At 39.1% G+C, this 16274-nt stretch overlaps 1 protein-coding gene across 1 annotated transcript in view; it reads right to left on the reverse strand.

Annotated features, from left to right (window-relative positions):
• Positions 1-15017: 15017 nt before the first annotated feature.
• The window catches only part of LOC149814564 (polypyrimidine tract-binding protein homolog 1-like), a 53528-nt gene continuing 52271 nt past the window's right edge, over positions 15018-16274 (reverse strand). Inside the window, exons 10-11 of the mRNA XM_089990133.1 lie at positions 15834-15946; positions 15018-15758 (exon numbers count right to left, since the gene is read on the reverse strand). Coding sequence (XP_089846259.1) covers positions 15372-15758; positions 15834-15946 — 500 coding nt within the window. The 3' untranslated portion in view covers positions 15018-15371. The remainder of the gene's footprint in view (positions 15759-15833; positions 15947-16274) is intronic.

Raw genomic sequence — 16274 nt, forward strand, 5'->3', positions numbered from 1 at the left:
TGATAAGTCTTATCACCGTAATGGGTCGTCTCTGCATTTATAAAATGCAACACCAGGATAGCGTTCCACCATGAAACCTCTCTTTTCTTTTTTTTCCCACTGTTGGATCGGCCATCGTCTTGTTGATTGCATTTTATCAACCATGCTCCCTGCTTTTTACCATTGGTTAATCGGTGCCTTTGTTATCGTGCGAAGCCAATTAGCTGCCAACAACATATCTCAAGATGCTCAAAATCTTGTGGGACCACCAAATCATGGATGAATAATGTGTGTTGATTTATCCAAAAATTTCAGTGTTCCTATAATGACAATTGTATCCTTTCGTGGGGATGAGTGTTTTTTTGCTTCTTTTTTGCAGAAATATGAAGGGGCATCAAAATGGTTAATTTGGAGTTTATGATCAATACATGACTTTTTTATGCTTTTATTCTGCATGCTTCCTTTCTCATAATTTAATGCGGATAAACTTTTGTTGCATCTAGAAATTTCTCAGTAATGAAAATGGTGGGATTCACAGCAGTGTGTCAGTATCGGTGCCTATCGGCCTGAACCGGCCGATCGTATCGCCAGAAAATCAATACGATACCGACATGAATTGGCTAATTTTTAATAAATGTAAAAAAAATAGCTTAAATTTATTTTTTTGATATTATTTTAACGGCTTTAACATGTGTCACGTTCTTATTGACACGTTATATTTTTTAATTATTTTTTGGCTGATTCAGAACGATTTACTTAAGAATGGTATTGACAGATTTACCTGAATTGTTGGCCAAATGATACAGGTCCGATTCTGATACTGACAAGCTCAGGCACTTCCATCAGTATTAAGTATACCCCAGTGTGAGAAACATCAGATATTTATGAAAAAATCATGAAAATATTGTGAGAAATTACTTGAAAGTTTTAAATTGATATTTGTCATGATATTTTTAAAATATCTGTTTTTCATAATAACATATATATCACATTTTAAACGTGATATTTATGCTTTTAACAGTTATTTATCATGAAAAAAATCATGTTTTTTTTATTTCTAAATATATTTTATTTTTATTTCTTCATAGAATTTAAATTTTCAAACTGTTCAGTATTCTGATATTTTGCCAAAAAATGAGTTTTTCAAAATTTTTATTACTGGCAAGTTTTTGGATGCCGATATGTTGCCGTTTTGAACTTTTGTCACTATTGTATGCCCTAAGGTACCGCAAATCTGTCATAGTCATACCAGTACCAAAAAACCGGTTCCAAACTAATGAACAACACTGTCAATATCAAATATTAAAGAATTGCGTCCCAAATTCTCAATAACACATTTCATGTCTGATAGAAATTGGTTCCAATGAACTAGAAATCAACCCTTCCAGATAAAAGAGGACAACTTGGTTGTGTCATACAAGCACAATACCATTTTGCTGAAGCTTACAAATATTATGATTTATTAAAAAAATACAAAGTAATTAATTTTTTTTTCGACAGAGAAAGCTGGTGTTAGGCATACCCCTGTCAGTTTTACAATCATACCATTGAGATTTGAACTCTTGCAATGTCCCAACACAAGGTGACGTGCACTAACTGTTCCTGCCAGATCAAACAGAGCCCCTAAACATAAATTAGCATTTTTTATCCAAAAATACAAGGGTAATTTTGTCATTTGGGATGGGCTTCCCATGGGAGAAGGACGTGTCCATGGACATAATGAAAACTTGGGGGAAGAGGGGACCATGTCCTATAATAAGGAGGGGAGGGTCCTATAACGAGGGGAGGGTGTGGGGGTGGACCACCTGGGCATCCCGTGGGAAGAGTGGACCATGTCTCTGGGCCCCATAAAAAAAAAGAAAAAAAAACTGCTTAATGTTCGTGGGGCCCATGGTTCGAATCGGACGGGTGCTGCGCTTCGAGATGGGACATCACATTTTTCTGTGCAATGCGATTGCACTTGATGTGCAGCTCAGCTTCCATGTTATCATATGCAAAATGTGGGGCCTGGATCTGGATCTGCTATCATTGCCTCGATGGAGATCCAAAACCAGGCTCGTGCCTGGCGAGTCATGGGCTGGGTCGACACCAGGGACTGACTTGGTCAGAGAACCGGAAGTGTCCACCCTGATGCAGCCCACAGGGCATGCGTGTGGGGTGGCCTTGGATCTTACTCCTGCTTCAGCTTCCATGCTTTGTGAGACATGCAACAAAGGTGACATCCAATGCCAATGGGCGCTCTGCATAGTTGGTAGGAGCGGTCAGTGCACGTCTCTTTGTGGTGGGACGTTGCAGGTTCAAACCTCAATGGTACGATTGATAGGGGTCTGCCTGACCTCAGCTTGTCTTTAAAAAAAAAAAAAGGGTAACATCCAATGATCTCTTAACTCATTCCCTTATGTCGACAGGCCCAATCAAATAAATGACAGCATTTTGAGTGGGGCCTGCATTATGTTAATGTGGGGGTTATGGAACATGATCATATGTCTAGCCCTAACGTAGCAGATGAGTTAAGAGATCATTTGATCTCAATTTGCTCGCGCGTTGTAAGTTTTTTAACAACTTTTATATATTGTGGTTCTAAACCCCAACAATATATAACGGTACACCCTCTATTTGCATGGATCTAGGCACTAAATGTGTGATCCAATTGTATACAGATGTATTTAGCACACTTTTGTTTTTATATTAACAGATTTAGTTATTTCCAATATAACAGAATATGGAGTTTTGACATGTTTCACTAAGATAGGATGGTCTAAAAATGATCCAAAACGTCATTGTGGTTTCAACTTTAACACATGAAAATAATAAACATATATATAGGACATGCTAAACACCATTCAAAGGGTTGTTTTTGCTTTTTGGAGAAGTGTATATCCCTACCAACAGACACATAAATATATATAGGGTAAATATTGGCTACTAATGAAGGTAAAAAACTAATGAGCTAGAAATCATAGGTGCAAGTTGTATCGACTCAATCTAACTACATAGATGGGTTCATCGTGGTTTGCTTGCTAAGGATCAAGCCTTCAATTCAATAAAAATGTGATCTTTTGAGTTATAAAATTTTGGCACATTATAGACCATTAATTTTTTAACCCCTTTAAAAACCTAATTACTTGTCATAATCACATTATTTAAAACAAGTTTTCTACTAAAAAAACCATGTTGATCACATCAGTAAAATTTGATCAGCAAAAAATTAGAATTTTTTGAAGAAAAAAGTGATTTCTACTCATTAATAACCACTATTTACCCATATATATAAAAGTTTATCTAACTCAAAATTGGTTATATTTGACAAAGTTTAATAGCATTAACTGATTGAAATAACTAAAAAACCTTTAGAAGCAACAAAATTATTTTTGAGACTCTTAGTTACTTCTAAAGTAAAGTGAGCCTTATGTTTTGCAAGGAAACAAAATGTTAGCTAGACACATGCCCACAAGGGCTCCTACACCTGGCTAGGTGGGTCAGCTCGAGGGTTTCAAGTTAAAGAAGGTCAAAAGTTGCAAGGCCTAAGCTAAATGAGAAACTATGCCCGAATAGTAGGGGAAGTACTTGTGGAGTTTTATACTGTGGACACCGACTCCAGTCCATAGTCAAGGTGACACGTCTCAGTAACGAGTTCAACCCATAGCAGCTGTTTCTCTACATTAAACAAAAAGAAAAAAAAAGAAAAATTCAAACACATTTTCAAACAATAAATATATAAAGTAAGTGATTTTTTTAACCCTAATCATTGCTTTTAAGGGTGTTTTTGTGATCAAACTATTGAATTTTTTAATGCGAATATAACTAGTTGAAAGTTAGATAAACCATACTTGTATATGTTTTTAGTTGTAAAATTTATTTTTCTTAGCTAACTTTCCCCCGTGCCTTCTTCTGAATTTTTTGAGCCTTTTTTTTTTAGTTAAATTTGTAAACCAACTATTTTTGTATTTATAACCCAAAGAAATCTTACCTCACACAAAGACCTGGTCGTGCTGGCTCATCCTACCATACCTACGGTCATCATGCCAGCGGGGTCGAGGCTAGAACCCCTGACCCCAAGGCCTATGCTAGGCGGAAGCAGATCAGGTCATGCTGAACATGAGCGGTTTTGCTCATGCCGACGTCTGTTTGCATTTTGGATGAATGCCACGTGGTTTTGTTAACTTTTGAGCTTTTTAAAATGCAAATCGGACGGCCACGATGTCGGCATGAGCAAAAACGTCGCTCATGTTCAGCGTGACCTGATCTGCTTCCTTGCTAGGAAGTTGGCTTTTATAGAGGAGAGAAAAACCAAACCGTGACAGACCATCTAGCAGCCAAGGCCTCACCCCACTATATGCCAACGCCCCTTGGGGGGCAAACTGACTAAAACTTTTTTTTTTTTTTGATGATGAGGAACCCTGGCCGAAGCAAGGAAAACCCCCGGTGGGGGCCCCATGACCACCCTGCCTTACATCGCTCACCTCTGAAAGCTACGGACAAAGCCACAAACAGACTAAAATTTTGAAAAAGAGCAAAAGGAACACTTGACATAATGTTGTAAATGCATCAGCTCTCTGGTTTCTATTTAAGAAGGTAGTCCACTACCGGTGCTTGTGGGTGACTGCACTGTCTGCATGCATCTAGGGAGGAATGGTCCTGTGTCAAGGAGCACTAGGTCCGTGCAGCAGCATATATACAAGCGGACCTTGTTGCATCAGTGCTTTTGTATCTGGCTAGGTTGTACCACTCGATCGCCACATTCTTGTGATGTAACGGCCATTTGGATGTGTACTGTGGCTTCTGGTGCACGGCTTGATATTGTTGGTGTTTGGGACTCTGTCCACAATGAAAAAGGGCCAATAGGGAAGGCATATGCCATTTGAAAAGATCCCTTATGTTGCTTCTTGATTCTCAAAAGGAATAGGAATGAAATACCTAATATTGCACCTCTCAAAGGGAGAAGGAAAAAAAAAAGGATTGGTGAGAGAGAGTATAAGGTCGAGTACATCACTGGAATTTTCATAAGGGAGCCTGACATATGCTATCAATGGAGTGGAGCACCTAACAAGGACTCACATGTCCTTGGTGTGACAATACGTAGAGGACATTCATAAGATGGTCCCAACTGGCCAGATGATGAAACGTTAGCATCTGAGACAATGAAGCGACTTGGACGGTTCATACAAGGTGCATCTAGGGACTTGTGTGGTGACCACTGCTCGTACCCCTGAGTTTCGACGTACGTGAACGGGACAATGCTGTAACTTTACTTACGATCAATATTTTGACTTGGGAGTCCAAGAGAGATCCTCTTGTACAATTATGATCTTTTGCTTTAGTGTCTTAATCGAGTCTTAATTATTATTTGTCACCATAACAGGACTCTAAAGGGTTTGGTCCCATCCGAGTCAGGTCCACCAGGTAAACCCGATCCCTTGACACTGAGATGGGTTCCCAATATTCTAATTAACTTGGTTTTTAAGGTGTGACCGTTGGGATTAAGAGAATTAGGTATTTCTAGCAACACACGTGCGGTCGCTCGGAACGGGATCCAATTCTAACTAAAGCAACACGTGCAGAGTTTTTAATTATAAAATCTAAGCATCAAGGCGTTAGATGGTGGAATTTTGCATTAAAGAAAGTGAGCGGATCAAGTGCAATGTGATTGCACACTTTTTGTATGTTGCAACATGTTGCACCTGGTTTTTGTGTGCTGTTGCACCTGATCATTCACCATCCTTGAGATAGAGCAAGTCATTGGTTGAACCAATGTTGTCTGTATCGTTTGGCCAACGATTCAGGTGATGGGCCAAAAAATATTAAAACATGTTAAAGTCATTAAAATAATATTTAAAAATTAGAGTATTCAAAGGTAAATAGTATTAATTTTCTGATGATACGATACGTATCTGTCTATGCTAAGAACCCATACTAACAACATTGGGTTGAACTCAATAGCAGATGATGGGTGATAAGTGCATCAGCAAAGTAAAAGTGTGACAATCACAAACAAGCAAGATCAAATGTTGCACTGGACGCCAGCAGAGGGACAGGGCCCACATCAAGCTTGACCAGGTGAATGACACACACACACACACGATGCACACGTGCGGGTGAGAAGTGCTTTTGATTTAGCCCTGACATATACAACTGTCAATCACGTGGTGGTCCTAGACACCAAAAGCAGGACAGCATTTGCAGTTGCAGGCCAAGAAAAGAAGATGAAGCGCCTTTTCTTTCATCTTAACCACGCCTTCCTCGATCTGCTACTGCACTGCGTCCAGGTTACCGAGAAAGCAACATTCTGCTTCGCTGCCCTGGAAATAAAGAGCCTTGGGCCAGCCAGTCGACCGACCACCCAAGGGCAATAAACCCACTTAGTACCGAACGCGCTGTCACAGGGACAAACCATTTAACGCGGTTGTGTCCATGATGGCACGATAAGACACGTGGACACATATCGGCGTAACGCAATGTGAGGATGCCGTAAAGTGGTTTGTGTTTTGTCATTTGGGTCCACTCTTCAGTGTCCTGTCTTTTAGGTGGAGCAAGTAAGCGGACAGGCTAGACCCAAGGGGGTAGCGGAGTCGGAACGGGCCTCCACTGTTAGACGGTCTGCTGGGATTCTATTCCCGTAAGCGTTATTCTGCTTGCTTTAGCCCAAGCCGGAAAGGTTTACGCCCCTCTTTGGTGTTTTTTCAGCTCCTATTAGGGATGGCAGTGGACCGTGGGACAACGGGGCTCCACCCCGCCTCGCCCTGTTTGGACCGGGGATGAAGGGCATGAAACGGGGATGAAGGTTAAAATTTATCTCCATGCAGGGATGAAGGCGGGGATGGACTTAAGCTTTTCCCCGCCCCATCCTGTTCCCAATCTTTTAAGGGATGACTTGACTAAGGAGGAAACGGGCCCCACCTCGCCCCCGTTTGGACCGAGGATGGAGGACATGAAACGGGGATGGAGGCGGGGGTGGAGGTTGGAATCCATCCCCGTGCCGGGATGGAGGCGGAGATGAAGGTTCGGATTTTGAAACGGGGCGGGGGCAGAGACCTTGTCCCCCGCCTCTCCGCCCCGATCCACTACCATCCTTTGATCATATATGAAAAAATAAAAGTGGAGCGGCCCATATTATGAGTGAGGAAAAGGCATTCGTGGCAAAGCGCGTGCGAGTCAGTACCTCAAACAATGCAAAAAGGACGGTGGCCCTCTTCAGCATTTTTGCTGCTGCATCGCTTTCTAAAACGGAGGGGTACGGTCCCAAAAACTTTTAAAAGGGGGGGACACCACAGGTCAGGTCACGTGGGAACGACCTGCTCTCTCCTCCAGCCTTCGCGCACTCAAACGTGTCATGCGCCAGACGTGGGTCGGACAACACTCCAAACACAGCTAGTTAGCAACTAGGCCGTGGTGGGGATCAATGTTGTCAAAATCGTCGTATAGGCTATCGAATCGTTTGGTCAACGATTCAGGTGAATCCGGCTCATACCAATTCTCAAGTGAATCGATCTGAATCGGCTAAAAAATAATTAAAAATTATTCCATGTCAATCGGGACATGACACGTGTTAAAACTATTAAAATAATATTAAGTTTACATTACATTCAAAGATCTTGCGGTAGGTCTCACAAGTAGCTTTTAGATATTAAAAAATTAATTTTAAGCGTTTTTTGCATTTATTAAAAAATAGCTGATTAGTATCGTATCGGTTTTCTGCCGGCACGAATCGACCGATTCACACAGATACTGACAACATTGGTGGTGACCATGTGATGTGTAACATTCACTCGAGCAGTTTGGGACCTAAGCGGTTAGGATTCGGGTTGGATGCTACTAATACCATATTTGCCTAACCTAACATTGGCTAAATGGATTTGGATTCGGATGGAATAAAACTCATATTGAATATGCCTTTTTACATTTAAACGAATTTAGATATCCATTAAATTCAAATACTTGTCAGAATCGGTAGCAAAAAATAAAAACCATATCTGTATGTGATACACCTAGGTACATAAAAACAGCAACAGATGTGGGTAAACTTACAACAGCTACATTCCAGTATAATTAAAATGAACAAGCAGCACATTCAAAATCAGATGAACCCAATACATAGCAAAAAAAATGAAATAAAATAAATAAATAAGTATTATATTGACAAAGTTCAATTGCATAACCTTAAGGAAATCTTTTATTCTTAAAATCGATATCGAAAAAGCCTTTGATTCTTTAGATTTGGATGTTTTTGGTTACAAAAAATGGGGTTGGGAGATTGATGGGTTTCTCTTAATGGAGAAAGATGTGACTTTTTCAAACCGAAAAGGAGGTTGTGGCAAGGTGACCATCTCTCAACTCTTCTTTTTATCATGGCTATGGAAGAGCTTTCTATGATGCTTTCTTGTGCGGAATAAGAGAGTGTGTTCAAGGGCTTCAGAGTGTTTAAATCAGTCTCTATCTCTCACCTACTCTTTGCGGATGACTTGAGAAGCTTCAGAAAAAAATGTAGGCACATTAGGTGGTACTTAAATGTTTTTTCAAAACATCCGTATTAATGAAAGAAAGAGTCAAATTATGGTGCATAATGACCTTTCTAATGATTTATAACGATTGGCTTAGTCTATTTTTAATTGTGATTTCGGGACTTTACCAATGAAGTGGCTGCCTCTTCACTTGAGGATTTCTAGAGATCTCATTAGAGTGTGGTTGATGATAAGATTTGCCAAAAACTTCAATCTTATGCCTCCCGATTACTCTCTAGAACAGGAGGAGTTAATCTTGTCTGTTTCAGCATCTCTTGTATAGTACTACGTACGCTTCCTACAAATTTTCAAGATTCCTAAGAAAGTTGAGAAACAACTAAACACATTGTTTAAAAAATTTATTTGGCAAAGCTCACGGAAATTCTAAGATGCCTCTTAAATGGTTTCATCACCCAACCTCTTCAAGTTGGGGGTTTGAAAATCCGCAATCTTGAAAGATTCAGCCTTGCACTCCTCGCTAAGCGGCCATGGAGGATTTCTATGAAGGAAGGACCACTTAGTTTGATATTCTCGAAAAAGTATGATTTTGTGGGTTGGTTCAAAAATCATAAATGAAAGAAGGGCTCTGAGATTTGAAAAGATTGGGTCATGACTTTAGACTAATATAAATTTGTTGCCCAAGTCAATGTACACTGCAAGAAAAATGTGGATTAGTGACGGACGCTATCCGCTCCGTCGCTAAATGTGTTTAGCGACAGATAGCGTCTGTCACATATTCTTGGTCGCTAATTAGAGACAGAACTTATATCTTGTTAATCCGTCACTAATTCATGATGGATTAACAATGGGCATGATCTGTCGCGAGTCTGTCGCTAAATAAGCACGGATTTGGTTTTACGACAGATACATATTCATCGTTATTTTAGCGATGGATTACATTCTGTCACAAAACCAAATATTAGCGACGGATAATATCCGTCGCAAAATTTAAAAAAAAAAATTGTTTGAAATATAAATATTTGAAAAGTATGTACAAAACGAGAACGTCAAAAGTATGCACAAAATATATTGTGTCACTAACCATGGATATCATGTGCAGCTATGCATGTGTAGGGCCAGAGCCACCAATAACAGTGTTGACCATTTCTCTCACAATTTTTTTAAAAATTAATCATCTATGGTCGACATTTTCTTCCTCTAAAAGCAACATTTCATTGAATTTGAGAAAAACATTTTTGAAGAGATTTTAATTTAAAAATATAAGAAACAACTACAGAAATTTCATGCAATAGTATCCAAAATGGTCAGAACAAAAAAAAAAAATGAGAGAGAACAAAAACAAAACAAAACAAAACAAAAATTTTCTACATTTACAAAAATACCCAACCACAATGAATGAAGAAATGTAGGAGAGAAATGCATCACCTAGGAGGCCTCTTGCTGAGGAAATCATTCGCTTGAGCCAATGAAGGCTTGAACAAATTGAGCCTCGCAGCCAGAGCGCCCTGAAACAGAACAAATATGCCTATTGCTCTGCCTCAAAACAAACAAACAAAATTTTTTCAAAAAAAACAACCAAAACACCTCAATCCCACAATCCTTCACCAAACACACATCTTCGTCCACTCAGTGACTGCTTCTCCGGCGCCACAAAAATCCATCAACTCGTTGATCCCCTCATCGATGCACATCGTGCTGTCGACGTCGAAGCACACAACGTCTGCACCCCGCCAAATCTCCAACACCTCTGCAAGGAAGGCAAACAAGCTCTCTTGATCAATAAAGAAAGAAAAAAAAAATGATGCAAGCAATTAAGGAAAGGAGGAAGAGGGAAAACCTTTAGAAGGAAGCCTGTTATCAAAGAGCTTGGGAGGAGAGGTCTGATCCGGCTGTACGGAGGCCGTTTTATATCGAAAATTATCAAAGAGAGGGAGGAAGAATTTCACGCCCTAGATGGGCTGGTTTAAATCGAAAGGTAGCGACGAAAAAATTTCATCGCAAAATCCGTCGCTAATTAGCGGCGAATTTTGAGACGGAAAACTTATGTCTCTCATCCGTCGTGAAATTATGGCAGATTTTGAGACAGAATTTTTCTGTTGCTAATCCATCGCTAATTAGCGACGGATTTTGCGATGAAATTTTTTTCGCAACTAATTTCAATTTTAGCGACGATTAGTTTTCTCTAGCTAATTCGTCATAAATTTGAGACAAAAAAAAATCCATCATAAATTTTCGTCGCTAACTAACATTTTTCTTGTAGTGGCATGTAATGGCTTGAGGACGTTGTTTTGGCAAGAGGTTTGGTCTGGAGAAACGAAACTAAAGGATATTGTCTCTAACTTATATACTGCAGCTAGAGACAAATACGGTAAAGATTGTGACTTTAGGTGGAGAAGGGAGGATGTGTGGGACATTGTCCTAAGAAGGGACCTTTCAGATTCGGTTTGCAATGTGTCCGTTCTCCTCTCGATTAGGGACTTGAAGATTTTTATGTATATTAAGAAAAACTTTGACATGTTTTATTAATTTATATTATACCACTAATGATGATCAATATACCAATATTTTATTAATACTAAATATTAAAAAAATAAATATACATTAGAATATGCTTCTACCAAAGACATCAACACATTGTGTAAATACCACAACTGTTTTGTGAGGCTCGCCACGTGGCCAGTAGAGTGATTGTGAGGTGTTGAGATGAAGGTGCTGGATCAAACCCCACTGGTGCACAGGTGATGGAGCCACATAAGACAAGGTTATATCGTGGGGGTTTTCCTTGCTTCATTGAGGGTTCCTCGTTATAAAAAAAGATTATACACCTTGGTCTTGAAAGAGATTCAGTTGTTTACAAGTACAATCATACTGTTTTCTTCTTAGTTAAACTGAGTTTCACGATCATTAAGGGCTTTCATAAGATTATATATTTTAGCCTTGAAAAAGATTTAATATTTATTTAGAAAGCTGACAATTTCCTGTGCTTCTAGGCTTTCAAGTCTACTTCATCTAAGTCCTTTCTTTGTGCATGATCATTGCTTCTCAAGATGTAGAATTATAGCCCAATATCTAAAAAGCACTAAATAGAGATTTTAATTTTTCCATAAATCGCATTAAGTACAATGAGCATATAAGATCCAAGATATTTTTGACCTTTTAATTGGATATTCCATGGCTAACACAGCCACCATTCTTTTGGTGTGTGGATTTCTTGGCATACAACTCCCATAATTATAAATTTTTTGGTGTGTGGATTTCCGGGGATGGACGTGCACTTTTCCCCGCCCCGCCCCATCCCCACCACGATCCCCACCTCATCCCCGCCCCGATCACTTTTCCCCGCAATATCCCCGCCCCGCCCCGCCCCGCCCCGCCCCGCCTCATCCCCGTTTGAACCGGGGATGGAGGACATGAAACGGGGATGAAGGTGGGGGTGGAGGATAAAATCCATCCCCGCCAGGGATGGAGGCGGGGGTGGAGGATAAAATCTTGAGGCGGGGCGGGGGTGGAGACCTTGTCCCCCGCCCCGCTCCACTGCCATCCCTACTTGCATTAGGCCAAAAAATATGCAATTGCAAGGGTTTAATGTCAGGCCACAGCGTCATAAAGGACACAAATTTTACCCCTGCATTGTTTTAGTTCCAATGAAAATATGCTTACTTATACCATTTGGTATCTTCATCTCCTACTCCTTTTTCCTAATGGATAGCAATTTCACAAAGGTGAGTTTGACACTGCTATCTTCAACTTTTCTCTTTCATGGACTGTATTGAAGCAACTTGTTGATGTCGGTGGTTTTATTTAATGTGGTGGTATCAGTGACTAAACTAAAACTGAGCTCACACAGAAAGATTATGGGCATAAAAGCTAGTTTGTTTCCTTCAGGGCCAGTGTCAATTGAGGTCCTGCTGATGTTGGAACATGATGGCCCATGGGTATCAGGGTCCCTGCACTATCTAGCATGTCATCCATGCACTATCTTCATTTTGACTGTATGGTGCTAATGTTGATTGCAATTAGAATACAACTGGAATCTATACTAGACTAAAATCTAATTGAAAAGCTTATGCATATTTGGTCTCGTGCGCCTCACGTCTCAAATGGGAAAATCTGATTGAGTTTTGCAAACCATAACAGTAGTTTCTCTATCCTAAAAAAAAAAAACAAGTCATCCAAGTTACATTCATCTAAGCCTTCATGAAACTGAAATCTTGAAAGGTAGGGATGTAAATGACTCGAACTCGATACCCAATCCAACTAATCAGATATTGGCTGATTGTACTTGGATTCGGATGGATAAAAGCTATTTGGGAATCCAAAAAACACATGTAATCAGAATCACTAATCCAATTTTAGTTTCTTAACCAAATCCAACTAATCAGTTTTGGAAGCGGATCCAGCCCATTGACATCCCTATTGGAAGGAAAAGATATCATTAGGATGACATCAGAATCCACCCATATTCAAAATATTAGTCATGTCACTTGTTGCAGCAGCTACTTCTAAAAAAAACAATATCATTGATGCACATGAAAACTGACCAATTGATTAAAAATTGCGTTCAACAATAGAAGGGTGTTTGTATGTGACCACCACAAGCATATACATACCTACGGGCTCAATCAACTTACGGTCACATGCAGGATCATCAAATTTAAGAAGCAACCATAGGATATCAAATTGATATAAAATCAGATTTGAAAGAGGAAGCAAGCCCTCCAAAAACCTCTACGAGAAGTTTAATAATGATTGTTTGAATAGCATACTCAATATTGGTGGATTGTGCAATCCAATCACAGTCAAAAAGTTACACCATAACAAACAATGTCACTAACCGAGATGAACAAATAAGCCTTGATTCATGAACTGTGAACAATTCCTGATCCTAAAACCAGACTTTGCCAACTTAATAGACAAAGTGAGTACAAGCAGTGTTGCATATTTGCCACCCGCATCAATATGGATGAAGAAGAGGATCTAAAGTCAGAAGATCACATGCACAAAAAATCAAAAAAAATTGTTGCAACCTCTTTTGTACCTGCAATCATCAGCATTTTTGACAAAAATGAGATTTTTCTACAATACACATGCCAACAATAATAAAACTTTTTTAGTTGGCTAAAACCTAGTAAAAGTATAAAACTCGAAATAAAATCTATCTTTTCCCTTGGAAAACTTTTTCTTGTAAATGCAACCAACTGGACCTATTCAGATGCACTTCATCCAAGTTTTGCAAGCCAATACTTAGCTAAGTGCAAAGCAGATAGTACTTCATTTTCTCTGCCTAATAATCAAGCTATCAACTTGGATGAATAATGGCTCAACTGTCATATTCTCTAGTAGAAACCATTTGTTTTTCATCCGTTTTTTTGGTTGATCAAGCTCTATGGGTATTATTTATGGGATTTGTAGTAAAAAACGTGTTGTATTGTTTCGTTGTGTTGCCTAATTAGGTTCTTTTTAAGAGCTTCAGAACTTAATGGTTCATAATGCACGAAAATTTCACCATAGAAATGTAAATCATATTTTTAGTGCTTGATCTAAAAAAAAGTAAAAAAAAAAACAAATGGCTTCTACTAATGAATATATACTATTAGCCAATATTTTTCTATTAACCCCTAAGGTTAAATCATGGTAAATAATAAATGTTCCAACATGAAAGTGACAGTTAAATAATGGTTAAATAACAACATTTAATAATGAACAATGAATATCTTAATGGCCATATAATGGTCAGATTTTACATCAGTGATGGGCTTTGTACAATGTACCTGAATGCAAAAGTGAAAGTTTCATACGCAGTTACATGCACAATTTTGTAAAAATCAATATCAATGTTTGGTCAAGGTCATAACTGAGTAACTAGAATATGAGAACCAGAAATGTGGGCATTTCCAACACTTTTTTGCAAATCCATCCATGTGGCTGTGCTTCGCATGGTGGATTTGCTAGGAATCAACTATTCGATCATGTATTTTCAATGAAAAAATGTGATTTTTGAACGCTTGAATATTTATGAAGATTATGAGCCATTGATTTTAAAACCTTAAAAGAATCACTTTTATGCATCAAAATCGGATGATTCAAGAGCGGGTTCTTATAAATCCAAGCATGTAGACCACATACTTATGGTTAGATTCAAAAGAAAAGAATAAAAAATCCATGAAAATATCGGTTCACACATTAGTTCACATTCTAGTGAACTAAGCCAAAGTGAAGTCAGATAAAGCTGAATTATACTTGGGCTACGATTATAACTTTGAAACATAAAATGCAACAAAAACAACCCAGGTGAATGCATGCAAACACCCGTGCACATGCTTGCATCAATGAAACAAGCAATGATCGAAAAAATATGAATTTGCAGAGGAATATTATAATAGTTATGATATCAAAGTAATTCAGGTTGAAATGAAACACAATATATTTATAATTGTCACTAAAGTGGACTACGAAGGATGATTTCTAGCGAAAGATAATAACAGCTTACCCGTAGAGCACAATTAACTGACTTTAACCATGTAAAGGATCTGGGATAATCCCATAATGATCAAAAACATAGATGCATGGATTCATTCAAGAGAGCTGAACCTGTAGAGTTGCACTATATTAAACTGAGGGGCGTTGAGTTTGAATCTCACCCCAGGCCATTCCCCGTCCTGGCTATCCACGAATTAGGAAAAAAAGAGGAACATCAACACGTGGCAGTATGGAAGGGATACTGTTACATACTCAGGGCACTGCAAACACTAAATGGTATTTCTAAAAGAGTGCTGTTCACATCTTTCATGTGTTCAAGAAATGGACGCTCCCATTAACGGGCCAGAAACAAAGACGCCATCCAAAAAAAGTATAACAATTATATTCATGCTACCAAAACTGTTCCTACTGGGATTGTGCATAGAGATGGAGAACAGCCAACATCAATTCTGATCAATGATCATAGGGGGCCGTCCAAGAAACACGTGGCTGAGTATTCTGGACTGGCAACTGCAACATTGTAGCACCAATATCAGCCTGTACAGCACCTGGCATCATGTACATTTGGTTGTGCACATGCACGGACATGTTTTCCAGCATATTCATGTTTGCAGGCACATGCATGGGCAGTCGTGTCGTTGGAGCCTCACCACCCACATCCCAATTTCCAGCAGGATGAGGTCCCATTCTTTGCTCAGAACTAGACATAAAACCATAATTGGAAAACTGAGATGCTGCCATTCCAACCAAAGGAACTGGTTGCTGCCTGAGAATTGATGATTGCATCTGCACTATGGTAGCATTAGGATTTGTGTAATCCCTGCTTTTATCATTGTTTACCTAGCAAATCATGCCCAAAGTGTCAGCAGCCAAATAATTGTGTGTGGCGTTAGGATTTTCAAGTGATATTAGTACCTTCACATTAAGATCAGTATGCCGAGAATACGTAAGGCGAAGCTTGCAATATCCTCCATCATAGATGCAGTGACCTTCTAAAGCTTCCTTCGCAACAATAGCAGTCTGCACATCTGCAATTGAAAACAAAAATGTAAAATGGAAAGAAATTCATTCAGTGATTCACATCTGTATAACAGAACTGGATGGAACATGTGGTGGTAACGAATACATTACTGGAGCCATGAGTTCAGATAACGAAATAACAAATTCCCCAGGCAAGACAATACATATGTAAGCTACTGTACCATGCAGATATGCTGAATTATGCAGACAAATCAATACATATGTAAGCTATTGTACTATGCAGATCTGTTGAATTATGCAAATTTTCCATGATGCTGAATTGTGCAGACAAATCAATAGTATGTAAGCAATTGTACTATGCGGATCTGTTGAATT

The sequence above is a fragment of the Nuphar pumila genome, chromosome 15, assembly GCF_984573655.1.
Source record: "Nuphar pumila chromosome 15, dmNupPumi1.hap1.1, whole genome shotgun sequence".
Taxonomy (NCBI): domain Eukaryota; kingdom Viridiplantae; phylum Streptophyta; class Magnoliopsida; order Nymphaeales; family Nymphaeaceae; genus Nuphar; species Nuphar pumila.